The 27,739-nt window shown below is 39.2% G+C and overlaps 1 protein-coding gene across 4 annotated transcripts in view; it reads left to right on the top strand.

Annotated features, from left to right (window-relative positions):
- Positions 1 to 26,030, top strand: part of LOC135297303 (protein ELYS-like) — a 41,920-nt gene extending 15,890 nt beyond the window's left edge. For all 4 annotated transcript variants that reach the window (XM_064414720.1, XM_064414723.1, XM_064414724.1 and 1 more), the window contains exons 8-36: positions 1,545 to 1,695; positions 2,399 to 2,531; positions 2,619 to 2,800; positions 3,284 to 3,345; positions 4,176 to 4,304; positions 6,404 to 6,494; positions 6,581 to 6,670; positions 6,851 to 6,991; positions 7,745 to 7,849; positions 7,972 to 8,065; positions 8,365 to 8,488; positions 8,597 to 8,653; positions 9,833 to 9,979; positions 10,720 to 10,907; positions 11,079 to 11,223; positions 11,321 to 11,452; positions 11,982 to 12,129; positions 12,215 to 12,365; positions 12,891 to 12,998; positions 13,476 to 13,671; positions 14,527 to 14,721; positions 15,913 to 16,342; positions 16,856 to 16,955; positions 17,883 to 17,989; positions 19,173 to 19,333; positions 20,346 to 22,137; positions 22,910 to 23,043; positions 23,491 to 23,597; positions 24,398 to 26,030. In XM_064414720.1, coding sequence (XP_064270790.1) covers positions 1,545 to 1,695; positions 2,399 to 2,531; positions 2,619 to 2,800; positions 3,284 to 3,345; positions 4,176 to 4,304; positions 6,404 to 6,494; positions 6,581 to 6,670; positions 6,851 to 6,991; positions 7,745 to 7,849; positions 7,972 to 8,065; positions 8,365 to 8,488; positions 8,597 to 8,653; positions 9,833 to 9,979; positions 10,720 to 10,907; positions 11,079 to 11,223; positions 11,321 to 11,452; positions 11,982 to 12,129; positions 12,215 to 12,365; positions 12,891 to 12,998; positions 13,476 to 13,671; positions 14,527 to 14,721; positions 15,913 to 16,342; positions 16,856 to 16,955; positions 17,883 to 17,989; positions 19,173 to 19,333; positions 20,346 to 22,137; positions 22,910 to 23,043; positions 23,491 to 23,597; positions 24,398 to 24,584 — 5,787 coding nt within the window. In that variant the 3' untranslated portion in view covers positions 24,585 to 26,030. The remainder of the gene's footprint in view (positions 1 to 1,544; positions 1,696 to 2,398; positions 2,532 to 2,618; positions 2,801 to 3,283; positions 3,346 to 4,175; positions 4,305 to 6,403; positions 6,495 to 6,580; positions 6,671 to 6,850; positions 6,992 to 7,744; positions 7,850 to 7,971; positions 8,066 to 8,364; positions 8,489 to 8,596; positions 8,654 to 9,832; positions 9,980 to 10,719; positions 10,908 to 11,078; positions 11,224 to 11,320; positions 11,453 to 11,981; positions 12,130 to 12,214; positions 12,366 to 12,890; positions 12,999 to 13,475; positions 13,672 to 14,526; positions 14,722 to 15,912; positions 16,343 to 16,855; positions 16,956 to 17,882; positions 17,990 to 19,172; positions 19,334 to 20,345; positions 22,138 to 22,909; positions 23,044 to 23,490; positions 23,598 to 24,397) is intronic.
- The last annotated feature ends 1,709 nt before the right edge of the window (positions 26,031 to 27,739 follow it).

Genomic DNA, 27,739 nt, shown 5'->3' with positions numbered 1-27,739 from the left:
TCACAGGCATGTGTTGAAAGATTATAACAGGAACCACTCTTGGAAGGCTGTTGAAGAGAGCTGAACATCTGCACCCTCTGAGGAGGAAAGACAGGTTCTTCAGTTGGCTTACAGATAAACCACTTAATAATGTACTTTCATGCTGAGACCTGATAGCATCTACTTCGAAAAAATCCCCACAAAACACTTCTGAATCCCTTCCCAAAGGATGTATCACGATAGGATCTGTGCTCACCAGTAGACACTGAAGTGTTGTAATACTTCTAGTGGTCACAGATTGGTCAGTATGACATGATGGCTCTCTGCCTGCACGACTGAACCAAGCTTCTTGTCAGTCTTCAGTGGCATAAAATTTAAGAGTTGTTCCCATTTGCCAGGCCAAGCTTGAGTAAAAAAGGAGAAATTAGTCTACTGCTGCTCCTTGTTCACTGAGTAGTAGTCACAGGAGCTTAAAACACTAATCTGCTTACATCAGTGCTGTACATCCCAGTAATCAGACTTGAGCCTATGAAACAATGCATCTTTGACTTGATATTGTGGTAAAAGTCACAAATGGAACTTTTGGAACATGCAGCACTGTGTTTTTATAAACGTGTCAGATCTGAGTTTCTGTTGCCTTCAAGGCTGGTTTACATCTGCTCAAGGAAGAAAACTGAAAGATATGCTTCAGTTAGACTTCCAAAGACCTCTTTCAGATGATCTCAGCAGCTGCTGTGTCTTGCAGATCAGTTCATGGTCCTGGAGCATATCCTTACCTTTGTTCTGCACAAGGCTTGAGTACAGTCTCTGCATTCATGTCAGAGTCTGACCACTGACCACTTTGAACACTGTCCTGTTTAACTGGTCTGGAACGTTGTTTCTTAATATCTTCTATGTGCTAGAGGTCCTTAACTTAGATTTGCTTGCCCCAGTGTGGAAAACTTAAAATATGCAGCTTGGGTTAGGAAGTTGTCTTTGGCAGGACCTATTTGGTATTGCTTTCTCCTTCCCTTCTGCACTGAATTCATGTGGGAGTGGCTCTTCATAGATGAATGAAGGCTGAAATTTCTAGTAATTAAAATAAATGCTGGACAGGTTTGTGGAATTTTAGTGCTTTATCTTGTGGAACTGTCTTTTGGAATGGTTCAGGACATCATTTCTGTTAAAATTAGTTTTAGTTATTAATTATCCTAGAGTGAAGATGAGGTTCTTTGCTTAGGCTTCATGTTAGTTTTTCAAAGAGAAGGTTTTGATTTTTCTTATCTGCCCTGCATATATCTGTTACTTCCAAAATTCCTTAATAAAACAGCGTGAACTGTGCATGCTTCAGAGCAAAGTTTTGCTAAGGAGATGTTAATATTTGAAAATGTGCAAAGCCTTTTCAGCTAATATCTGTTAAAATTTGACACTTCTCTTGAATGTCAGATGTAGTTTTTATTTGCTATCAGAAATAAGTTCATTAGAAATAAACAATACAATATACATGTTATGTTAGATATATGCATATATGCATTTTTTCTTAGTGGATCTAATGAAAATTACTTTTTTTTTTTTTCCCCACCCAGGGTTTGGAATACTGTGATGAAAGGTACAGTTTAGATCTCAGTGGTGGAATCTTTCCCTTGAGAGGGCAGACCAGCAATACTAAATTACTCAGCTGTCAGACCATAGAAAAATTTCGCAACCACGCTGACAGAGAGGACAGCGTTAATGAAGGTTTGTTCTGATGTTTTTCTGAACTACATGGCTTGGAAATCTAAGCAATGAATGCTGTTCTATACCCACAGTCTTAGTCTTAAATATTAGTCTAACTGACCTTGTTGGGCTTATTAAAAAAACCTGTGTGCTTAAGTTATGTGAGGCTTCCTATCCCTCTGAACATGATTCTTGAAGGGAAAAAGCAGGTTTTATTTTATGTTTGCTGTGATGCTAGAGCAGTGTATGGGGTCATCAGCATAAGGCCAGTCAGTCAGTTTGTTCTGCCAGTTGTCTGCATTGAACAGTAAATCATTCTGTCTATTGCTTAGGAGTGTTAACCTGAAATTTTTTTAACCTGCTCAAACCTCTGGCTGCATCCATTTAGCACCTGGTCACTAGTGGTGTTCCCAGGGCTCAGAACTGGAGCCAGTTCTATTTCATACCTTTTTTTTTATTATCTGGATGACCACCTTGATGAGCTAATAATTGTGCATTTGGTTTGTTTTGGAACCAATACATTTTGAACAAGACAAAGAGACAGGATGATTAAAACCTATCAGATGGATGTTTGCCACTCTGTATATTGTTTTGATCATTCTTAATAAAGTGTTGTGTTTCATGAGTGAAATAAGAGAATTAGGCCAAAATAGAAAGTGATGTTTTGAAAACAGAAAATATCTCATATTTTCTACAACAAGAAACAATATCTTGTCTTTGACAGTAATCTCTCCTGACACCAGTGTATCAATCTTCAGTTGGCAAGTGAATACCTATGGTCAGGGAAAACCATCTACTTATTTGGGAGTGTTTGACATCAATCGCTGGTATCACGCCCAAATGCCAGACTCACTGAGGTAGGTTTTAATCAAGTGGTTTTCAATATCCCTACAAAGTCTTAATTTGAAAATTGCTGTTGAGCTTATGCTCTTGCTCTCTTTAAGGCCAGAAGAATTGCTTCATGATTGCCCCTATTTTGCACTGTGGTCACTGGATCCTGTAATAAGCATGACTTCTCCAAACCTCATTTTGGATATTCTGGTACACGAGCGTAGTCTAAGTCGGGGGGTTCCTCCTTCTTATCCACCACCTGAACAGTTTTTTAATCCAAGCACCTATAATTTTGGTGAGTATTTCACTGCTTTTCATCTGAATAGTGGCAGGCTTTGGTGGAGGTCAAATGCCAGTGGTTCTTTTTCTTGTTCATTGTTTGTCACACAAAAAACAAACCAAAAAAAGCCCCACAAACCTTCTCCAACCTGGTTACCTGGATACCTAAGTACCTGACAAGGTACTTAGTCTTGTGAAACATATCTGAGAGGCAGCTGAGTTTTGGGTTTTGGGGCTTCTGTAATATAGCCTGGGAAGGGGTGATGGTCACAAAATGAAATGCCTTTGAGCTGAGGCCCAAAGCACAGCACCTGGGTAGCACTCAAGCTTAAGTTTCCAGAGAGAGAGAGAGAGTAACTCCTTTTTATGGGACGTGTGTAAGTGATGTGATGAAGGAAAGGGGAGGTGCTGGAGGTTTGTCTTTGCAGAGAGCACAATTTAAAAAGCATAAAGTGGTGATGAGGTAACAAGGTCTGTCAAATGTTCCTTGTTTCTGCAGATGTGACGTGCTTGCTCAACTCGGGAGTTGTTCACATGACTTGCACGGGCTTCCAGAAGGAGGTGACTGTTTTTACTGTATTGAGAGAGTGTCAAGAGATGAACCTTTTCTAACTTTTCCCGTGCAGTGCTTTGAGTGTCAGAGACCACCTGATGCTCACACTGCCCACCCACATGCATAGCTGCAGTCATATCCTGCCAGTTTCATGGCTCTGTTCTAGGGAGGCATGAGCAGGGATTGAATGGCTAGAAAGGAATTGCAGCACTGCTGTAGTAGGAAGGATGAGTTGGTGGAAGTAAAGTGTTTACTTCTTTGTATAGTGTGGAGTTAGGGTTTTGATCCCTGATGAAGTTGAGAAAGGAGGACAGTGTGGAGAAAGAGAGAAGTGCTGTAACTGTTGAGGAAGAAATGCATGTTTTTTCTCTCAGCCTTGGCCAAATTATAATTTCTGAGCCAGTGCACAGTTTAGAACAAGCCCTTTCAAATTAAGTTCCAGCTCACTAAATATACCCGTATAAATCATCTTCCTCACAAATGAGCCTAGAGTCTTTCAAAGAGTCATTTGTAGTTTTCCTAGTTTTAACTTCTATGGAATGTGTCAATTTTCAGGGAGAAAATTTGTGTCAATGTTCAGGGAAAAGCAAGGCCTGTGTGTTGACAGGCTGGAAAATACTTTCTTGCCTTCAGCATTGCAAGGATTTTTTCTTCTACATGTTTTTTTTTTTTACAAACTCAGACTGTTAGTGTGCTGCTGTCTTTAAGACTCTACATAGCAATGCTTTCCAAAATTGCTAATCTAAAGCCTACTGCTACTAATACAGCTTTCTGGCAGTCTAAGTGATCTTAGTAATTGGATGCTGTCTTAAGCTGTGTGTTTTGATTGATGTTCCAGACCCTGAAGTTTTTGAAGAAGTCTGGTCCTTTAATAAGTGAAGCCATTCGTGACAGCTACACTCGGTGTCTTGTCGCTGGCTTGCTGTCTCCAAGACTGGTTGATGTCCAGCCATCCAGTCTGAGTCAGGTGGGTGTACACTGGGGAATCCAGGGGGAAATACATCCATCTTGTCTGCAGCCTGTAGAGGCTACAAGACCATGATTTTTGATTGCAAGCTGCTCTGAGAGGCAGGTTTTGACATACAGTTAGCAGAAATAATAATATTCTTAGATCCAGTCTTCTGGCTGTGAACAGCCCTGAGAGGTTTGTCTTCAGTGACCTGTCTGTAAATTCCATGCTGCAGGTCCACATGCAGAAACATTCAGTCAGTGCTGAGCATGTGCATCAGAAAGCAGCTTTCCGTGGGGACAGCCTTCATCCTCTTCATGCCCTCAGTGTCTCAGAGCCTTGGGTGCAGTGCAGTAGGTGGCACTGATGGTGCCTCCCTCAGCTGTGCACTATTACAAACACCAGCTTGCTGCACTAGACATCATTCCTTCCAAGGAAGTGCTAGCCAGTTATATTGGTGCTCTCTACCTGACAGTTGCATCACCACTTCCTCTCATTTTCCCTTAATCAGTAGGTTTTTCTGCACCCTGTCAAAACTGACCTTTACCTCTCTGGCCTTTGCCTTGAGCTGTGGTTGCTCGATTTCCTCCTCTTAGACTGCCCCCTTGCTGCAGCACCTGCATCACCTGTATCTCTCAACACTGCTACATTCTGTCTGTCACCACAGTGGCTTCACACCCCTCTCTCGTGGGCTTTTCATTTTCGGTGCAGCAAACTTCATTTCTCATCTGAAGAGTTTCATTAAAGAAGGAGCCTTTGTGATGAACAGCCCATCTTTCTCCAGGCAGGGTCAAAGCTGAAGGGTTGGATGGTCATCATGGAGTGGAGCAACAAGCACTAGGAAGGGGAGACCAGTCTTCCCCCTGCCTTCATCTTCCTATCTGTGGGATTCTTCACCAGACAGTGGAAATATGTCAGCAAAAATAACACTTCTGCATAATGTGGTAGCTAAAACAAATTTGGCAAGCAGACCAAGCCCATAGAATGCTTATTTTAAAAGCCTGATGTAGGCTTTTACATTCTGATTAGATTTTCTGATGTCAGCTCTGGTGTGAAGTTACTTGGGAAAATAAGAAATTTTATGATGACCTTTGCTGAATTGTAACTGTATTGTTCAGAGACTGCATTAAGCAGGGATCACTTTTGAATACTAGAAAGAAGAAATTCAGAATTAGGGTCAAATAACTTGGAATTTTGTTTGGTACCCTAAGTAGTATTTGGTATGTTTCCTTGTCTGAAATGCATTTTCAGAAGATGATGGAAATATCCCATATGTCTTCTAATATGCACAAATCGCTGTTAAATGTAATGATTTTACTTAGAATGCAGACTTGTAAAATTGGTTTTTAAAAAAATAGAGGAAAGAAAAATTTGTTGCAGGATCATTTCACCTGAAAGAAATGTCTGAGCTTGAATAAGCTGCTGCATTATTTCCCATGTGTGTGCATGCCTGTGCATTATCCTTCTCAAGGACTGCCACGGCATTAGAATACAGTAATTGAACAGGCTGAAATTCAGCCTATTAGAACTGAAATGTTTCACTTCTTTATGGTACTTCAACAAATTGTAACTTCATGTTTTGGCTGTCAAAGCTGCTTCCTGTCTTGCTAGTCCCAGGAGCTGCTTGACCTCAGACTCACTGTTTCTGTGCAAACACAGTGGTGGTTTGGTGTTTGCTCTGTCCCCTTCACGTGTTCCTGATGGCAAAGGGGTGTGCCCAAAGTGCATCATGGGTATTAGCAGAGGATGTTCCTGAAAATAGTTAATTGGGCTTCAGTAAATGAAGACTGAAACCCTGAGGCACAGAAATAGAGATTGAAACTAGCCTGAGTGAAGTTGAAATGTCAGAGGAAAACATTCCTGCAAGCAGTCCAGCCTGTGACTAGAATTAAGAAAGAAGCAAGAACATAGAATGAGTTGCATTTGCAACTGCTGTCTGAATGGGTATCCAGTTAGAAGCAAACACTTCTGTCAGTGGCTCAGGTAGTGTGTGCTTCAGAGCTGCTCTGCACTATTCAGAGCTATTAAACACTGGAGAGAAACTGCAGTGTTTATCAAGGTGAGACTTAGAGGGAAAGTCTGTGAGGTTGTGATTTGCTTTTGTCTGTTCTGTTCAGGAGGAGCAGTTAGAAGCAGTGTTGTCAGCTGCTGTGCAGACAGGTTCTTTAGAACTTCTGACGGGATGCATTAAACACTGGACTTGTGAAGGTAATGCTGCTTCCATTGTTTTTATGTTGTGTCTGTTTTGGCTGGAAATTGTGGCTTCATGTCCATTTTGTTTTCTGTTTCTAAAGAGCAGCCAAGTTCTGCTGTAAATTTACGGTTTGTTCTGGAGTGGACGTGGAACAAAGTGATCTGTACAAAAGATGAACTGGACCAAATATGTGAGTAGTGGCGTGGTGGTTTTTGAAGCCAGCACCTGTATTCTTTGTAAAGGATCTTCTTGAGTAATCAGCCAGAGTATGCTGCTGGTTCTTTAAGTCTCTTGTGGTTGTTGAAGTGTTTAAGTTTGGAAGTGTGCAGTTGCTCTGCTGAGTGGTGATTTAATATTTCTCCTTGACCAGGTGTTCCGCTGTTTGACGGCTCCTGCAACTTCATTGACCCACAGACATTACAGTCCCTTCAGCACTGCCAGCTGCTGCTGAGCAACCTCAGCACAGTCCTGAACTGTTTTCTAACAGAAGCCCGAGAGCTGACTGAGAAAGGTTGGTGAGAGCACTGCTGGGCCTTTGGTCTGATTGTTAAGATTTGGAAGGATGCTTGGGTTGTAACAGGAGCCCTTGTTGTTTTGGATGGTTGGGGAGAGTTGGGTTGAGCTGGGAGGAGAGGCTTAAATCTAAGAAGCTGGGACTTTGATTTAAGCTGCTTTGAGTTCAGGGGAGCAGCTTGTTGTGGAGTTCATGAGGCTGGGTAGGGGAGGCTGCACTGGTTCAGCTCTGAGCTGAGTGAGAACCTGGGTGGCATTTACAGCACCTGAGTGTGGTAATGCTGAGAAGTGTTCCTAAATGTTAGCTAGCAGTTGATAGTTATGTGCAGATTGCTGGGAAATGCAATAGAAGCTGAAATGTGTAACGTGTAAGGGAAGTTCCTTGAGTTCTTTTGGCTTCTGATTTTATAAATTGTTGTTGGCCTATTGAGGGAAAAAGAGTACTAATCTTTTTTGCTGAAGTCTCTGCTACATGGAAAACAATAGTCTTCTTCCTTCCTTATCCAATAGATAAGGCTTTAATTTTTCATTTTAATTTTTAGTGATTTCGTTTCTTTATAGTGATGGGTTTTTGTTTTGAGGGCGAACAGTGGGGTTTTTTTCCTTCAACTTCATAATTGATCCAGAGGGACAACTAAAAGTAAGAAGAGTTCCAGTGTGGTGTTTTACACTTTGTGTTTGTGCTGCTGAAGGGAGCTTTGTAAAAGGGGGAGAAATTGCAATATCCAAATCATCTTATGCCTTTTTTCAGGTTTTACAGACTTGACAAATAAGCAGATGGTAACCAGCCTCATTTCTTTGTATGCACAAGTGGTGATGTGGTTTTGTCGGTCCAGTCTCCTTCCTGAGGGTTTAGGTAAGCAGAGCCTGTAGTAGCAAAACACTTGAGGTTGTGTGGTTTCTGTGTGTCTAGACCAAAGTTTTAGTTGAAAAACATGGTCTTACTTCTTTAACTTGCTTTTACTTTATCACCTGTAGAGGATCACATGCATTTGTCCAGACCTTTCTACAATTACCCTTTGATTCAGAGCTACTATACGGGTCACCGAGAGAAACTCGAGCGCTTATCAAGGTAAGACTTAGAGGAATTCTCTAGAAAGAATTCACACTGTTAGACTGTGTGAGAGTGGTTATTTTTGCAGTTAAAACCCTTTGTCTGCACTCCTTGGCATTACACATAACAGAGCAAGAAAGCAAGCCTGGAACCCAAAAGGTCATTGCAGCTCTTCTCTTGGGTTTGTGCTTTGGACTCCTTAATGAATAAGTTCATTGTGAGCTAAGGACCATGATTCCTCTGACTCCAAAATCTGACCCTGGGAGGCTGGAATGAGTATTCTACACTGTGCAAGCCCTTGCTCCCTTTTGTTACAGAGGCAAATGGGATTCTGATTGCTTGCTGATTGATGGAATGGTTTCCCAGTTGGGAGAGGAAGTGGAGAAGTTGTGGCAGAGGGATGAAGGCGGCACTGGGAAATACCCACCTGTTAGTTTACATGTGAGTGTTCTGTTCACTGAAAACCCCAGCAGCTGCAGCAGCAGTCCCCTAAAGCCATTGATTGTGAAAGACAGGAGCATTAGAAAAGCTTTTTTTCTTTCATTTCAGGCACTGCTGGATCTCTATTTGCTAGAAAGCATTGAAGAGAGCGACAAACATGCAATTGTATCCTTTCCAGATTCTGTTATTTCTCCTTCAGTCTGTGCACATAAAAGTTTTTACATATTTGTCACCTGTGTGGTTAACAGCACTTTTAAATTTATGCCTCAAACACAGTTTGAGTAAACACATTTAGGATAGCATTAAGTCCTAGACAGAAGCGTTGTTTAATTTCTTTCTAGATTGGAATTTTTCTGATTTAATTTTTAATTGTTTTGTTCCAAAGTCTCTTCTCACATAGGAAAACATGTTCTCTAAGTTATTCAAGATAAAAACCTTGCTTATTTGTTCTCAAATTTTAACACAGTTACTAATTTTTTAAGACACTCCTATATGTAGCAATAGACTGCTTATTAGAGTGGTGCCCTAAAATGTATTGGTTCATAGCAAAAGGGTTTGTAACTTTGGTTTTCCAGTTGCTGATTTTTGCCAAAATCATTTGTTTCCCAGCTCAGCTAACACTGTTTGTTTTTGGGGTATTTTTTGGCGTAAAAAGTGCAGGCACGCAGAATATTCATTGGGCAGAAGCCTAATTTTTAGGCTTCTGGAGCATGTAGAATTGACTTTGTTGTTTGTCGGCTAAACCAAGAGTGGAGCCTGGAGAGCAAAGGGTTAAAAATGGTTGTAGTCCCAAGCTGCCTTACTGAGACATGTCCCTAACATGGGATGTCGGAAAGGGAAGATGACACTTTGAGTGCGGGATCCACATGCAGGTTGAACACAGTTGCAATCAGGCAGTGCTGAGTTGCATTGTAAGGGCACCATAATTTGTGTTGGTTTTGTGAAGACAGGAAATGAGGAAAACAAAACAGCTGTAGAGCTTGTTTTCATTCATAATTAAGCATTGGCTGTTGAAGTGTGTTGAGTGTGCAACTGGTAGCTTCAGTGACGGAAGCAGGATCCTGAGTTTATAACAGCAGTATAAAAACACCCAATATCTGCCTTTTTGACTGCCTTCCAGAAATCCACAAGTGTTTCTTTCTGGAAGTATATTCAGAATACAGTTCTGTGATTAGGACCTGACTATTGATATAATGGGTTGTAATAGCTTAAAATGGCAATATCAGTACCTTGGGCTGTTCTGCTTTCTACTATTTTCATGTTCTTATTTCATTGTTTTGCCAAATGTAATGTGATACAAGTTTTTATCTTAGCAATTTATTTACCTTAGTTAGACACTCTCAGACAATTTACTTGCTGCTGGATATTATGCATTCCTCTCCAAATAAAACAGAGACTTCAATTGACTCCTTTCCAACTGCCTTTGCTATCCCTTGGGGTCTTGTTAAGCTGATTCAAGGCTTTTGGCTCCTAGATCACAATGATTATGAAGTAAGTATGAAACAGTTGAGTTAGACATATACTGCACTGCAAAACTGCAATCAATAAAATTATTTTTGAAATTGTTACTTAGGTGTTAGGAGCTGTTGGAACATAAGAAGCTGTTTTGTAACACTGGTCTGACATCTTCAGGAACAAGTTATGATTTGAAATTTTGCTTTAACTGCTTTGAGAGAAAATTTATTAAAACAATGGAGTAATCAACTTAAATAATGCTTAATAATTGAATTTTCAAAGCTGTCTTCAGATAGGTTTTTAGCAGACTGGTTGGACACTGTTTCTAGAAGAGTGTTTTGGTACTTGAAGCATGGAAACTGTGATGGTAGCAGGAATATTTGAGAGTCAAGACTGCAGGAGTGACTTTTCAACCGAAGAGCTATTCTTTCTGATACTGAATGTTGTTCTTTTAACTGTGTCAATACAACCAATTTTTTTATTGCATAAATTGTCAAGTAATGTATTTATTAAAAGCAATGTCTGTACACAGGGTTTTGTGAACTTAGAAAAATCTGAGTTGCTCCTGTTAACACATTCACTTTGCACTCAGTGGCTGATATTTTTTTTTCTGCAAATACTGAAGAATTTTTACTGATATGTCCTGGATCAAGTATTTTGTTATTTAGATATATAAGTTGGTCTAGCCCACGTCCAGCCTTGCTGCAGAAAGTTTTGACTTTTTGTTGCATGGGTGTGTGTATCTATGGTAATGAAGCTGCTCTCAACTTGTGCAGAATTCCCTGGCCCTGCTCTTCCATCCAGCTACAATCAAGACTGTGTCATGGCAACACATGAGGATAATTCAGTCCCTCATGTGCCAGGGGGAGCACAGGAGAGCCCTCAGGTACATGCAGATGATGAAGCCGTCGATGTCCAGCAGCAGTGAAGTGCGGCTCTTCCTCACCGTGTTGCTGTCCAATAGGTAAGGAAACCTCCCACTGTTTTGGCATTCACATATTGGGAAATGTGGAGAACTGATGACACAAGTGGGGCTCCCGAGCTCCATTTCCTTTGAGCCTTGAGTGAATACCATCACTGTGGGGCATCTTTTTGGCTTGGGTGTTCCCATTCCTTTCCATGTCCTTAACTGCAGGTGCATGGTGGAGGCTTGGGGTCTGTTGCAGCAGCACACCACCAAGTTAAACATAGAAGAGCTGCTCAAGCACATGTATGAAATCTGTCAGGAGATGGGGCTGATGGAGGATTTGCTGAAGCTGCCCTTCACAGACACAGAAAAAGTGAGTTTGGAGAAGAAACAAAAAAATCTGAATTGTCTCTTTGGCAAGAGAAGAGGCAGAATGGTAATCAGTGTTTGAAACGTGTCATTTCTCACAGGAGTGTTTGGAGAAGTTTTTACAGACCAAATCTGGTGTTCAGAATCATGAATTCCTCTTGGTCCACCATCTGCAGCGTGCCAACTACATCCCAGCACTCCAGCTGAATCAGTCCCTGAAGGCAAATCTGATGGTAAGGCTAGCAGTCCTGCTGAGTGATATTGTGAATTTAAACTTACAGACCATGGTTGATTCCAGTTAAAAAAGTTTGTTTGCATCTGAGGAATAAATATATATCTAGTCTTTTCATTCAGTTCCTCAGATCCCTCTGTTATGTGTAGTTAAGGTTATGGAAGTTGTTTGTGTTACTTGTTTCTGTGGAATGAAGAGTATGTTGTATGTCACATCTTGTATCTTGCTTTTACCTGAGAGTAGTCTAGATGTTTCAAAGGTAAAATTTGCCTTATATGTTTTAGTTGTGAGTTTTGGAGTTGTTTATGTTTTTGGGTTTTTTAGCTAGTCTTCCTTGCACTTATCCAGAACTACCAGGTGAATTTGGTGTGTGCTCCTGGGTGGAACTTGCTGTGGTTCTGTGCAGTGGAATTGGTTCTCCTTTGTCTGTTGAGCAAATTTACACCTTAGTTGGAAAGAGTAGAGAGAGTTCTGTGCAGTGAACTTCTAGTGAATTGTTAACTTCTTGCTTTACATGTTTCCTTTGTCAGAATGATCGTGATCCTCGCTTGAGAGAGAGAGCAGTAGCCAGAAATTCTCTGTTAGACCAATATGGCAAGATCCTTCCCACAGTTCAGAGGAAGCTGGCAGTAGAGAGAGCCAAGCCGTACCGTTTGCCTTCATCGGTCCTAAGAGAAGGTAATTTTAGAGAAGGGAAATAGGATGTGCAGCCAGCCACCACTTGGATTACACAAGGCTGATACTTCTCCCTCTTGCTTTACAGTGCCACGGCCAAAGCCATTATCAACAGCAACGAGGCAGGCTAATGCAGGAAATGTGCATACAAGAGCAACTTTCATCAGTAAAGTGTTGTCCAAAATTGGAGAAGTATGGTTAGGAAATGAGCAGAAAACAAATATCTCACAATATGATAGGTAAGCAGCCTTTTATGAGTTACTCTTAAGCTCTGTATTTGGAGAGGGAGTGGGAGAGAGAGTGAGTTGTAGGGGGAGAGAAAGTCATTTTGGTTTGAATTGTGTTAGCTTTTTGTTGGGAAGGTGGACATGAATAAAGCTTTGTTTTGCCTTTCTACACATATATAACAGCTAATAATCACGTCCTCCTGTGTAGTGTTTGGAGAGTTTTTCTGCTATGATAATCTTCTCTATACAAATGCATGTATTTACATTATGGCAAATGAGTTTACAGTGTTTAAGAAGCTGAAACTCAAACTGTTTTTCACTACCATGAAACTGTTGCTGTACTGACTTTTATAGACTCATTTGTGTGATCACATAGTAATCTTTTACTAGTTCCTAATTGGTTATTTAAAAATAAGCAGAATTACTAATAGCGGAGAAGAGGCTGTCCTACATGGGATGTAGTTAAATAAACTTTAATTCTGGTGTGGCTGGACTTTGAGGGACTGAAAATCAATTACTTTTTCATTTTCCTTCTAGTCCAAGAACTACAGAGCTAGCAGTCAGTACACATCCTCTCCCTGGTGCAGAGTTGCCTGATGCGTTTCTTGGGACACCTATTACAAAACTTTCTCAAAAGTGTTCAAGGTATAGTAGATCTACAGACTTTATATTTCAAAATTGTATTGTTTATCATGTATATACATGTGCATGTGTGTATGCTTTTTTGGTTTACCTAGGATTCTGTTGGATTTAGTTTTGTATCTCAAAGAAAAAGTCAATTTAGGCACAAAATTAGGTACACAATTTGAAATGGTCCCTGCATTGAAATGTAGATGAGTTTTCTCCACTGCTGAGAATTAGGTCACTTGTGCAACATAAAATTGGGTATTCTTATGTCAGAGGCAGGGATTTAGGAAATTAGGTATGAAATGTAAAGAAATAATGAAAAAAATACCCCAAAGTGCCTGTCACTTTTTTGTGGGACTGACAGATCACCCCCTGCAGTCAGGTTATATTTCTTGTCCATCCAGTGTTTTTGTTCTGCGTCATCTGAGATGGTCACAACATGCTTTTTTAAATTTATTTATTCATGTTCCTAGTTTAAAATGAGTATTTTAACAGGTTGCTGGATTTGGTGGTTCGTCCTGTTCCTTCCCGCTCTGTGGCACAGGATGAGAGCTGGCAGTCCCCGTGCAGAGCTTCTACTTCTTTTGTGGCATCCAGCCCCCTGAGATCAAATACACATCGCTCCAGCTCCCAAAACAATCTGCCAAGAGCATCAGAGTTGAATTTACTAGAAACTCCTCGTGTGGTCAAGGTTTGTATTTTAAGAAGTCAGTAGCAACCAACCAAATGAAAAAGGTTTGTCTGAGGTTTGTTTTAAGTGAAATCACCAAAGTATTTAGTAGAAGTCCTCCTGGACTGAAATTTTCAGTTTGCATATGGTTATTAAATACACAGCCCTTTTGGAAGCAGTAAGTTGGGAAAAGTCTTTAAGCAGGAAACTTCAGTTCTCAGCTGATTGCAGTAGACAGCTTGTCCCATAGCTTTGTGAACTAAATTTATTTTTATTGTATAGAATAATTGCATCTTTTCACCTTCTTGTGAAGTACCATCCATACAAATGAACTAGCTTCCTCCTCCTCTTTTGAACCCTTTCAATACTGTAAAATAATCTTAGATAAGAACATCTGAATGCTTTTACATAAAGATGTGTAGGTATTTCTGCAGCAGTGTCACTTCCTATTGTTTGCAGCTGATTAATTAATGAAAAAAGCTGTTGTCTGTTTCTTTGTAGAAGGGCTGTCAGATGCAATGACTGAAAATGCTGTTGTGCAGAGTTATAAGAACAGTGTAGGAATTGCAAAAATTAGTGGGATAAGAGATAACCTTGCAGAAAACAAGATGTCATATCCTTGCTTCCCCAAGAAGTAATTTTTTGAATTAACTTTTATTTTGTTGGCATTACAAAGACAAACAAAGGGAAATATAAAAAGCATGCATTGTTATCTTTAAAATGTTGATATTTTTGGAAGAACATTGCAGAGGCAAAACTTTGTTGCTATAAATCCAGTTCATAATTTAGGGTAATTAAATTTTTGTAATTTAAGCACAGTCTTCATTTAGAGGATTTAACTGGTCCTAAATTAAGTGTTTTTATTTCTTTTCCTAGAGAGCTAAAGTTTTGGCCACATCTTCCGGTTTTCCTGGGTTTACTCCTCAGTCTATTCTCAGGTCCAGCCTTCGCACTACACCCCTAGCAACTCCCTCTGCATCCCCAGGACGATCAGTTACTCCTCCTCTACGAGCAAAGGAACCTAGAATATCTTTCAGGGAAGAGAGCTCACATGCAAAGTGGGCTGTTGGGGTAAGCTGGACTGCAGTTAGTGAGTTTTGCACATAACGCTGTGATTTAATTTAGACTTTAGTTTGCCAAAACTCCTTATACTGAGAATCTGGATTGTGAATCAGAATGGCAGAATTTGGTAAAAAAAAAAAAAAGATTATGTTGTGCTAGACATTTTGTAACATCATGTTCTTGCAGGAACATACTCATAATAAGCATCAAGGGACCATGGTGGGTTTTACTCAGATGTTCAGAATGTTAGTTCACCTTTCAGCTGTACTTTTTCAAATGGTAGTGTTGCAGGAAGGTAAGGAATATAGATGGAGCCTCTTGTTTGGGTTTGTTAAATTTTGTAAATTGAACATCTGGGAAAGTAACAAAAGTCATAAAGATGCATTGACTCTCAACCTGTCATTTTGCAACGTTGGATTTACCTAAATGTTGGTAAAAAGAGACCCGTGATGAAGAGAACTGTAGTGTTTTGTTCTCTCAGGCCTAAAGTTCTCAGGTTTGCTTCTTGTCTTGCACCATGGATAGCATCCCTGTAGTTTTCAAATGCAGTGAGTCCATCTGACCAGCTGTGGTCGCTTCTGCTCCTGCAGCTGTGTGGCTGGATTCTGTGGTTCAGCCCATCAGCCAGTTACCAGCATAGTGTACCCAAATAAGGGGCACAGCAGGGGCATGTGCTGCTATCCCATGTGTGAGTAGCTGGTGTGTGTTACAAGGAGCTACTCAATTGTAACAAGATGTACTCTCTTCTGTGTGAAATCCTTACTAGTATTGGTACTATGGCCAGATTAATTTGCTTGTTCCATGCCACTGGCATAGTTGAACACCAGCATATTTTAGTAGTGCATATGTGTTTCTTGAATGGGCAACCATAAAGTAGAGAAATCTTAGGGTTTTATTAGGCAAAGCTTTGTCTTTCCAAAAACACACTAGTAAACCCAGTGAAGAGCCTTGAGATGACATTGTGAGCAAGACTGATTTAATCCTAATTCTTTAATGTCATGGAAACTCATTAAGCAATCTAAGGTGTAATTAATTTTTAAACTCAGCCTTAACTCTAAGATAATGCTAGAATGAGAATTAATTTTTCATTGCCTCACTAAGGGGACATGTGGAACTTAGAAATATCCGTATTTGTTGGGTTTTTTTGTTTTGCTTTGACAACAAGCTGGCTCATGTTGCTGATCTGAACTTTTATTTTAGCTGACAGAAGATGATAAAGCACTATTTGGAGCTTCATCTGAGCATCATCATGGCTTGGTAGAGGATGCTTGGTCTGAAAGTAGAGCTAAACCAACTCTGTTTACTCTGAGCAATCCTGAGGATGGTCGTGCTGAATTGCAGGAATCTTCAGAAAGCATACCTGGAGATGATTTGGAGAAGATGGATGTCAGCAAGGAAAATAGTAACTTCTCTGTCAGATCAGACCAGACTACTTTGGAGTATCATGATGCAAAATCACCTGGTGATTTTGAAGATGATGTCATCTTTATAGCTGCTAAACCAGCTAATTCTTCCACTGAAGAAACTGTTGATGTTCAAGAATTGGAGAAGGAGGAAGAAAGTGAAATGGTTGAAGATAAACCTTTCCAGATTAAACAACCTGATCCTTCAGGACAAAGAAAAGAAGCAGGTAAGTTTCATGCTGTGATACCATAAGTTCCTGAATTTTTTAAATGTCATCAAAAGATTTTCTGAAGAGTGCAGTATTTAATGATGAGTTTTCACAAGTGCTCTAAGCTTTTAAAATTACCTCTATATTTTAAGTCCTTTTTTTATGTATCCTGGACCTTATAAATGTATATTTCCCTTTACTGACTTTTTTTATGTAATTGCAGCTGAAAGGCAGCAGTGTGGGAGTTTTGAAAGGGATACACGTTTAAAACTTTGGCTTCTGTTATATTTTAGGAGTACTTTTATAATTTGCAGTAATTTTTACATTATTTGACTGAAATTATGCATCAGGCTTCTTGTTCTGCTGGAAAGAACACAGGCCATCTGTGCACTTGAAGTCTTGGTAGCATTATTTTGTTAAGTCCCTATCCTAGGTGAAATGCATAAAGGATCACTTTGAACTTACGTGAGCAGTTTAAAAGAGGTGATGTTGAGTGCAACAGGGAAGTCATCCATCTCTTCATTTCTGTAGGATTTGTGGAAGAATCAAATGCTGGATATCATACCCTTCCTGAGTATAAGTCGGTGTTTAAAGCTGCTGAGGCTGCAACTTCTGGGGCTGGAAATGAACGGTGAGCTTATGAAGTAGATACATCTTTGGGTTCACACAACATATAGCTGCTGGCATTTCTGTGTTTGAAAATTGATTTTTGACCTGGCATTAGTTCTTTAGTTCTTTACTGTGTTCTTATTTGTAGGGGCTTGTCTATTCCATTCTGTCTGTGACCAAAAGTAAACTGGCATGAATGTAATGCATATTGACTAGCTGTCAATTTGAGCCCTTTTCCTCAAATTATTGCAGACCACAAAGTATGATGATAAAGACTTTATTCAACAGTCCCATACAGACCTTGTGAGAGTTACTAAGCACATACTGTGAACATAAGTTTTTTGGTATTTTTTTTCTGAGAATTGTGTAGTTAAAAATGAATCCTGAGATTTCTGTAACTTCAATGGGTTTATTTTGGAGTTTGAATGCTTTCTGCCAGTATTTTTTACATGTAATTTCTGTTTTCTGTGTATGCTCAACTAGCATCTATTTGTTTGTGGGAAGGGCAGCCATTTTTTCACTGGGTTCTTTAAAAGCTGCAACTGCTGAGTGATAAAGACATAATGTCAGCAATGAGAGAACCCTTACTTTCCAGTGGTAACTTTTACCTGTACAGACTATTGTTCTGTTGGTTCTGAACCTCTTATTGTAGTCGCCCTCTTTCTGCAGAAGACAAATAATACATTATTCTGTAATATACCTCAGTTATATTATTATCTAGTGTTGGATAGTTGGAAAGAATGTTAAGTACTTGATTAGCTGCATAAAATGAGTTACAAAGTGAATTGCAAATTTAGTCACAAATTGAATATGTTGATAGAAGAATTTCTAATTTTTCATCTATTTTTTGTGATTTGAAATTTGAAGATTTTACAGTGAGAAAGTAACTTTTAACACTCTTAGTGGTGTGTTTTCAAGCTTTATGATGAATTTCTCTCTTTTCATGAAGTGAAACAACCTGCCAGGAGTCTGAAATGACCTCTTCATCAGAAGAAAAAGCCATACTGGTTGCAACAAATCCACAGCTTGCTGAATCCCCGGAGGCAGACAGTGAATGTATGTTGGAAGTGTTCTGTGTGGTAGGGTAGCAGAACTCCTCAAGTGAAATGTGTAGCTTGCCACACCACTGTAGGTGTCTCAGATTGAAATAGTAGGTACTGCTAACTTCCATTACTAGAAGAAGTAGTAGAGAGAACACCCTCCTTAAAGAAAGTCTTCGGAGAAAGTGCACGGTGAATCTTTTAGTTCTTGATCAAAATATTGAGATACTGGTAGAACTTAAAGTATTATAAGGAGAGATCTGTGTTTATTTTAATGTTGTACACCACTACCAATTTGTGTGCCATGTGATCTGCTGCTTGATTTACTATTTTAAAAAATGCTGCATCCTCAGTGTTCAGACTGAAGCAACTGCCTACCAGTGTGCCTTTGCAGCCACATTTTCCTCTTTGTTTCCCTTCCATGGACTTGACAACTGATTTTCTCCTCCTTCTTCCTTGCTGTGGGGCCGCATCCTTTACCCAATCTGTAGTTAAGCAGTTGACAACTAAGCCCCACACAGCCACTCACTGATTTCCCCTGGGTAAATGGAGGAGAGAATCAGAGAGCTAAAGGTGAGAAAACTCACGGGTTGAGATAAAGACACCTTAATAGGGAAAGCAAACGTCTTGCGTGCAAGTCAGGCAAAACAAGGAATTCATTCACCACTTCCCATTGTGAAGCAGGTGTGTGTTCAGCCATCTCCAGGAAAGCAGGAAAATGGGTCATGGGAAGGAAGACAAACACCATAACTTCTAGTGTCTCCTGATTCTTCCTTCTTTCACCTGCCTTTCTTGTGGAACATGATGCCATATTTTATGGGATGTCAGTTGGGGTCAGCTGTCCTGGCTGAGTCCCCTCCCATCTCCTTGTGCACCCCCAGCCCACTCATTGCTGGCATGGTGTGAGGAGCAGGAAAGGCCTTGGCTCTGTATAGGTGCTACTCAGCAGTAACTAAAACATCCCTGTTATCAACACTGCCTTCAGCACAAATCCAGAATAGAGCAGTACCAGCTACTATGAAGAAAACTACCATCCCAGCCAAAACCAATACAATAGTTTTAGCTTTTGGAGAAAGCCCAATATATGTGGCAGGATTGAGAACCATATTGTTGGCTTTTGCTAGCTCTGTTACTTCTTTTTGCTTAAACTTACATCACTTATATAAAGGTTAAGGTAAAATGACATAAATCTCTTCTAGCTGTGATAAGTATCCTTGAGAGTGAGGACATGGTCAGTACTCCATCTCAAAATCTCCTTGAGGACAAGCGTGTGGATTTACCTGAAGAATGTAACCCTGAAGCAGCTGCAGCTGAAGAAGTCCCTGTTTCTAACAATCCTCCAAAAACTGAGGAAATTAATGTAAGTAAACTATTTTCCCATTTTCTACACAATAGAACAGTTTGCAAATTGAGGACAGACCTGTTGTACTGACAATTTGGATTCACTCAAAAATGTGTCTGTTTCTTGAGCTGCTTAAGTTAAAAATCTTAATGTTTTATGGGCAGATACGTTTTTCTCTTCTGCATTCTCTGTTCCTATTACATGAATGGGACCTGTCAAGACTTAGGCCTTTGAAAGCAAATAAAACCAAAATAAAAGCCTAAACTAGTTTTGCAACCAGCTAGGCATTAATTTGATTTACTTGAATACAAACTTTATTTTACTTTAAAAATAGTTTTAATGTTAAAGACAATAAGAAAGTTACAGGAGTGCATCTTCTTTGTACTGGTAACCAGTTACCAAATGACAAAAATATGTGGGAACCAAACTCAGAAGAGTGCTTAGGTGCTTATTCAGGTGCTTAGGTTGTTTGTTCCTTCTTAAAACACAGAATTCTCAGTAGTGAGTTCATTTTGGTGTCAAGATATTTCTTCAAGAGATGGAAGCATTTAGAACCTATGTGTTATCTCATGCAATCCAAGTGACTCCTCAGACTGCAGTGTTGAAGTTGTTGGATGTGATGCCTGGCCAATGTAAATGCTCCTGTCAGAACTATCACGACTGAAGCTTTAAGCACTTGGGACCCAATTGTGCTTTACCCTGTTAGAGGCAGTGGGGCACTCTGGCTGTGGAGCAGTGCAATGTTATGGGCACCGCTGGTTGCATACACACCTTGTGTTGGAAGACTTCTCCTGGTCATGGGCAGTGGCAAATGGTCAGTTCTGAACAGAAATATCAGAAACAGAGCATGTGACTTGCACACAGGGACTGCTCTGATCCCTGTGCCTCAAATACATAAACTCTTAGCTGGAGTGCATTGTTTCACATTCAGGGTGGTCTTAAGGGAACTGTCCTCAGTTTCATCTAGCTCAGTGTGAAGTTAGTCTGTTTGGCATTGAATAAAGTATTAACAGGCATTTTTTAACTTTAGGTTATAGAAGATACCTCAGAACCAGCACCTGAAACATCACCATATAGTGAGCTAGATCCATCAAGAGTTCTTCATTATAGCTATGAAAATATAGAGCAACAGTTTGCATGTGATTTGCCTGATAATAAAGATAGTGAATGTGATGCAGCTGAGGGAGATGGAGACCTTTTTCTCTCTCAGAATAATTTTACCTTAGTTTTGGAAGGAGAAGAAGGGGAAGCAGAGATGGGAGACCCTACATCAATAGATGCTTCTAAACCAGATGACACAATAACAGAAGAAAAGCCTGTGACCAATTTAGAAAATACTGAAAACCAGGAACATGTTACAAACTCGGTGTCGACTGTAACTGGCGATCAGGAATCTGAGAACATTGCAGAGTCACTCCCGTATGTGCCTGAACCTATTAAGGTTGCCATTGCTGAGAACTTACTGGATGTAATCAAGGACACGAGAAGTAAAGAATTTACATCTGAAGTTGTAGAGCAATCAATTCATGAAACCATAGGTAAAAAGGTAACTAGATTCCAGAAGGCAAAGGCTCCCTTAACACCTGTGTTAGAAGCAGTGGGAGAGGAAACCAGCAGGCATCATTATGGCACTGCTCCAAGAACCCGCACAAGGGGACAGCTGGGTAGAAGTCCGGGTGTTCTGTCAGCAGGTGCTCAGCAGCTGCTGAAGACTGACAGCCCTGCTCTGCTTGGACTGTCTCCTCGGAGAAGTACCAGGCGAACAAAAGAAGCATCTGAGACTCCCAGGCTCCAAACAGAGGAAAATGCTCAAGAGGAGCAAATACCTGTGACACCTGTTACTCCTAGGAGAGGTAGGAAACCTAAACTGTCTAATCTAGAAAAAACAGAAAGCAGCCATTCTGATGGACAAACCTTGTCTGACAGTACACAGGCTGTTACTCCCAGAAGAGGCTTAAGGAGAGCAAAGGAAGCTGCATCTGAACTCCAAGAAGAGGCTAATGAGGAAACGCCTCTTGCTGAAGGCAGCAATATTGCTTCTTCTGCTTCCAGAAGGACTAAAGGAGGAAAAAGTTCAGTTGGAAATGCAGAAACTGACAAGACTGACACTGATCATAAAGTAAAAACAGCAGTCAGTCCCAGTAGAAGTGCAAGAAAATTGAAAAGCTTTAATTTACAGTTTACTGAAGATACTGTCAAGGATCAACAGGTGCAGCTTAGTGACCAACTCCTTTTACCTGTGCCAAGTAAAAGAGGCAGAAGAAGAAAGATTAGTTCATCAGAAGTTTCAGAAAATTCTGATCTTGATGTGTCTAAATCATCGCTTCCTCAAACAGAATTTAAACTTCCCGTCACGCCTAGAAGAAGTGCTAGGAAGGCAGCACAAAACCTCTTGGCAGACTCAGAGTCTACCTCTTCTCAGGAAGACACACATTCAGGTGTGAAAGTAGAAGCCCTTGATACTCCTAAGAGAAAAACTAGGAGAGTGCCACACGAGAACCCAGAAAAAGAGGATACTCATGAACAAACTCCTGCAGAGCCACATGAGGAGCCAGCCACACCCAGGACTGCAGTGAGGACAGGGCGTCGGGGCAGGAAGAGGAGATCCATGTCTGAGGAGACCTCCCAAGGACCTGGTGGCAGTCCTTTGCTGCTGGAAGACATAAACCCCTCAGGACGTGATCAGACATCAACAGCTCTGACAGATCGTGTTACAAGAACCAGATCCCGCAGAACTGCCATCCGTCAGAAACTGTCTGTTGAGGAAAATGAGGCTTTCCTTTTCTCTCCTCCTCTCACAAAGCTCACAAAGAAATTTGAAGGTAGGTGCACTGTGTTTATATGCAAAAGAGGGCATGCCCTCTTCTTTAAACCACCAAAAACAAACTATGAGGATGGCTTTAAGTATTGTAAAAAATGCAAGCATGCAAAAGAAAAAATTCACCAAGAGGCAGTTCATCTTTTGTCTCAAATATGTGTGACTGCCTGCTTAGTTCTGGTAGAAATAGAAATAGATTATGAATCTGATCTAAACTGTGAAATTAAATTTAAGCTATATTTTTGTAAGGAACTTAATTCCTGTCAGATTTTGAAAACCAGAGATTATTTGTGAATATGTGATTGCCACCCCTTCCCCCCCAGTAGAGAAATGTGTGTTTCCAAATTCTGTTCACTTTCAAGTTCAGATGAGCTGCATCTTGCAACAAACTGTACAGCTGTTTAATTATGTGATTTTTTTTCATGAGTGTATACTTTGTCAGTAAAATTACTGTACACAGGAGTCTTTTAATGACAGTACATGATAAATTTTTTTGAGATATGTAAGGACTGTTGATGCCTCTGGAGTATAATATCTTTGGTTATGTAGGTGCAGGTAAAATCACTACATTGGCTTAATTTTGTTTCACTATTTATGGTAAAAGAATGAATCCCAAGAGGCAGTTACTAGGGGGGAAAATGCCTTTGCATGGAGTGTTTATAAAGCTGATTGGACCTTTATTTTGGGAAGCTATTGTGCTCTTGTCAGCTGTAATTCAGTATTACTGTCCCTCATGTATAATGTATGTGCATGCTAACAATGCATTGTCATTTTAGCTGGAAAAACAGACCATCCTGTGAAGTTTCAGGATTTGGACCCAGACTTGTCTTCTCAATTTGTCTTTTCACCTCCTCTTTTGAGGTCAAGGAGAAAAACTGTAGCTAACATTTCCCGAATTGTGAAAGAAGCAGTAAGTAAAAGCTCCACTTTTCCCATGTTCTTGATTTTAATTCTGTACCATTTTTTGGGATCGTGCTTTGCAATGCTTTGCCTTTTTCATTGGAAACATATCTAAAAAGAGCTTGAAATTAATCAGCTAAAAAGTTTATTGTTTTTCTTAATGAAAACTAGCTACAAAAGTCAGTTTTGAATCTATGTAAATCAAGAATTGATAAATATTGTTTTGCCTTCAGCAAAAGGCACAGTGGCTCTCTTTAAACTTACTTGGTATGTTATCTTTTAATTTCAGAATTTTAACTTTTAGGATGGTAAAATAATTAGATGTGGAAGGTTTCTTTTGAAAGCAAAGGGTACTTTTGGAAATAACTTTGGCATGATTTTGTAATGAAAAACCATTATTATTCCATAGGAGTCTAAGAACTTGTTCATGAATAACATTTTTGTTGTCCTAACATAGGAACTTCCAGCTAAAGAAGAAGAGGATACCAAATCCATAGAGTCTGGGGGAAAGCAAAAATTGAAGAGAGGTAGAACTCCAAAATCAAAAATGAAGAAAGAAAGCAAGTATGAAATAAGTTTTGAACAGTTATTTCTTAATGTGATGGTGACTCAGCTGTTAAGTACCCAACTACTTCTTCCACACTTGGCTGTGCAGGTCTCTCACTCCATCAGCCTGTCCAGCTTGCTGGTCTAATAGGCACCTTTTCCACATTTAAGAAGGTTTGGTTTGCTAATGGAAAAAGAAGAGGGAAAGAATAAAAAAGAGCAGGTGGATATTAATTGCATTGGTGACATTGCAATGCTCTTACATGTCACTATAGGACATGAGACAACACGATGCAGACACGCTGTTGCTCTCAGGGCAAGAAAAAAGGGAAGTTTATTTTCTGACTCCAACATTTATAGATTTCCAAAGGTGGCAGTGGATTGGAGGGTGAAAGTGCCGCCTCTCCAAGGACACTGGACAAACCAACAGTCCATCAAGTTTCTCCTCCTTCATAAAAGAATGCAAAATAATAAGTTGTTTACAGAAAGTGTGTGAGAAAGTTTGATACAAGAATGCAAAAATCAGAAGGCTTAGAAAATCTTAAAAAATCAGAGTAGCACTTAACATTGTCTTATTCCACTTTATGAACTCAAACTCTTTGAGTTTAGCTTCTCATACAAGGTGGGAGATGGCCAGACAATGAATAAAGGGAATGAAAGCAAAACAAACTGATTTATGTACCTGTTCTACCTTAATTCTATCTACAAAGAAGCCCATGCATTTTTTAAAATTGATTTTGGAATTCCATGACATTTTTTTTCTGAATTAAATACTGTTAGTACTGAAAAATTAATTTGATGCCTGTCCTTCTTTTCAGAACCACAAAAGATTCTTGGTCACCTCCACCAGTCGAAATAAAATTCATCTCTCCTTTTGGAAGTCCAGTGGATGGAACAAAAACCAAACAGAAAGAAACTACAGATGCAGCAGGGAAGACCCTAAGAAAGAACAAAAAAAGACTGTCTAATTTTCCAAAGCCAGTTGTGCGCCGGAAGATGCTGTAACTGTTTTTTTTAAGTTTATAATGTACACCACTGTTTGTAAAGTCATCAAAATTGTGTGAATTAGTAAGAAGAAGAAAAATCATCTAATTTGGAAGAGATAATTTATATAAATTATTGTAAAATTTCATTAAAAATGGTCTTCAGTAAGTAACTCCATATGGAGTGTGATTTCCTCAGTCAATGCAGTTTTCTATTTTATATTAAGACTTCATACATTTATATAATATGTAAATACAGCTTATTTTAGGAATGTTAAATAAAAATGTATACTTCACAATGTGCTTACTGTCTGATAGCTTTTTGAGGGAGTATTGGGTTGAATGACCTGTATTGCTCAGAACTTTTAATATTGGTTTGTGGGAGTTACAGACTCTCAAAAGTGATTCCAAAAGCTTTTAAAAAGTTTGTTTAGAATTCCTGTAACAAGTAAACATTTTTAATTTTAAAATTATGTTTGACCTTCTGGCACAAATAATTAAACTTACAATACAAACTGGTAATTCTTTACATTCACGGTTAAGTTGTACTGTATTGAAGTCAGAATGTAAACAATTGTGTTTTAAGCTGTGCAATATTTTTTTTTGTATTTGTCTTAAACTTTGGGAAAGCTGCTCTTTAGTTCATAAAACCAGATCACACCTCAGATGTGTCATTATTTCTAAAAATTTGTTATCAGCAAAAAGTTAACTGTACAGATGGTGTGATGGTTACCATAGCATATCAGATTCAAAGGGATACTACCCAGATACTTTGAAATTTGAGCCAGAATTATTTTCGTAATATGACTGCTACTATAATTGAAATACGTACTGTCTGTAAACATGCTTTGCAGTATTTGAAACCTGCATATCACAGCACTGAAAACCTGATGGTAAAGCCTATATAATAGTCTGGAAAAGGTACAAAATTGTACAGAAATCTTAGTTACAAACCGTATTTTTGAATAATTGTTTCATTAACAGTCTTGGGTTAAGGATTCTATGTCCCTATAAAGTTTCAATTTGTATAAATAAAGTCACAAACCTATTCTTTTAAAAGCAGACATGGAAGTACTATTTTGATGTGCAGTCTTTTAGACAATGGATTATTTTTCTGTATGTTAATTTATATATGGATGCAACTTTGAAGACTCCAGATTGGTGGAACCTGATATTAAACTTTTCAATTAGTAAAAACTACTACAGTTATTTAAGACATAAGTTATTTATTAACTAATAGCTTGTACATACTGAATGAATGCATTAATAACAGACTAAGCTTGTGAAAGATGATGTTCTGGGGCTGTGATTTTTCTCAGAACAGATAATTCTAGAGAAGCAATTGCATGCACTTGAATATTTTTCTCCTTGGGGAAGTATTCATGACTGAATGAAAGCTTAAAAAAAAAGTCAAAAGTTTAAAATGTCAGAGTGGCAGTAAATTGAGACCTTTGAGTCAAGTTAGTAATTATTTTTTTCTGTGTATTTTGTACATGAGTGACTATAAATATGGTCAAAGAGGAAAGGGGAGGGAAGTTTAGCAATTTTTTATATTCACATTTCTCAGAAGTGCAGTGAATAGCTCAAAATGGGGTAAAAGGTCAAATTTTCAAAATTGGAATAGAATACAGATGGTAAATATGACTTTTTTTTGTAGTGTGCAAGAGTATTTGTAAAATACTCTTATTGTCAAATTGACTGATGAAATGCTAGTAAAGATTGCTTAATGTGGTTTTAATGCATTTCTGTAATTTATATATATGTATATTTTTGTATGAAAATTATTTAGAAAAAAATGAAAATATAGCATTAGCTGATTTTATTAGTTTTTAGCGTCTATTTTATTTACACTTCAGCTAAAATATCCTCATTTGTCTGTGCTTAAGAAAGCAAGCAATAGCAAAAGACAATTGGCAGTAGATTGAATAACTTCCTAAAGGTTTGCAATTTTCTAGTAACTTCTTACTTCAAAGAAGTTTTAATTATGTGTTGACATGTTTCACTCTTTTTTTCCCATTTTTTGTAACTGGGATTTGGTGCACAGTTCTCCAGTGCAGACCAGTTTCCCTGAGGAACAGTTTAAAAAGGAGCCTGAGCATAATGTGTAACAAGGAGTGGGCGCTGAGAAATTTGAAGGACATAGAAGGAAATGGAAGCAAGACCAGATGCTGTGGCTCTGTTTAGAGCCTGAGAAAAGGAAGAAGCTGGGGACAGTGTTAAGGCACTAGCTCAAGGATGGGTTTATAATGAAGTGGAGAAAATAGACTTTATGTGGGTGCTTTCTGTGTAGGCTTGCTACATGTGTGAAGGATGAGTGGAAAAGTTTTGCAGCTGTTTGCACGTGGATCTGAGGGGGAGAGAGTAATAGTGTCAGAGAAGGGCAGGAGGGACGTGTAGAGGTGGGATGCATTGTGGTGATGGATGGATGCTGAAAGCTGTGGATGGAGCTGAAATTTTCTAGCAAACAAAGTGGGAATTTCATAGGAGGTGCAGCTCATTTCTAAAAGAATATTCTGAAGTTATTCTATAGAAAGGGATGTAATTCCTTGATTCCTTAATGTTTTTGTCCCCTAAAGAAGTGCTGGATGGCTAACAGCTGAAGCCAGATTGTGCATCTGTACCTTTGGGTTGTAACCCCAGAGAAAACACCACTGGAAGGTTGACCACCTTGGGACAGCAGAATCTTGGCTTTCAGGAAGAATAAAATGGGGTGCAATGGCAGATTTTATTTCCAGAAAGCACACAGCAGGAGATATTGGTGACGGGAGTATGAATAACATCAAGAGTTGTTAGAAGGTATTTTCTAAGAGAAGAAATGTTACAGTGGAAATCATTCTCTTGAGTTACCTCATGAACTTCTTCAAATATTTATAAGCTAAGGCTGATGAAATTATTTTTTCTAGGTTATATCATGAAGGAGAGTTAAATCTATTTTACTTTCAATAGCCACTCAGTGCTTGAAGTGCTAATTAATTCATGTTGACTTTATTTGCCTTAATATTTGTCCACTTGCACACATGCCCAGTGTGCTAGTAAGGGCACAGATAACTGTTTAATCCCCAGTCAGAACTTTCTCTCATGGAAGGCTACTCTCAGCGTTGTCAGTGCAATAAATTTGTTTCCTGCAATTTCATGTAACTAATATATAGCAAAGTTGTTGATTTGTGGGGGGGAAAA

The sequence above is a fragment of the Passer domesticus genome, chromosome 3 (assembly GCF_036417665.1).
Source record: "Passer domesticus isolate bPasDom1 chromosome 3, bPasDom1.hap1, whole genome shotgun sequence".
Lineage (NCBI taxonomy): Eukaryota > Metazoa > Chordata > Aves > Passeriformes > Passeridae > Passer > Passer domesticus.
This window is presented reverse-complemented; position numbering and strand designations above follow the sequence as displayed.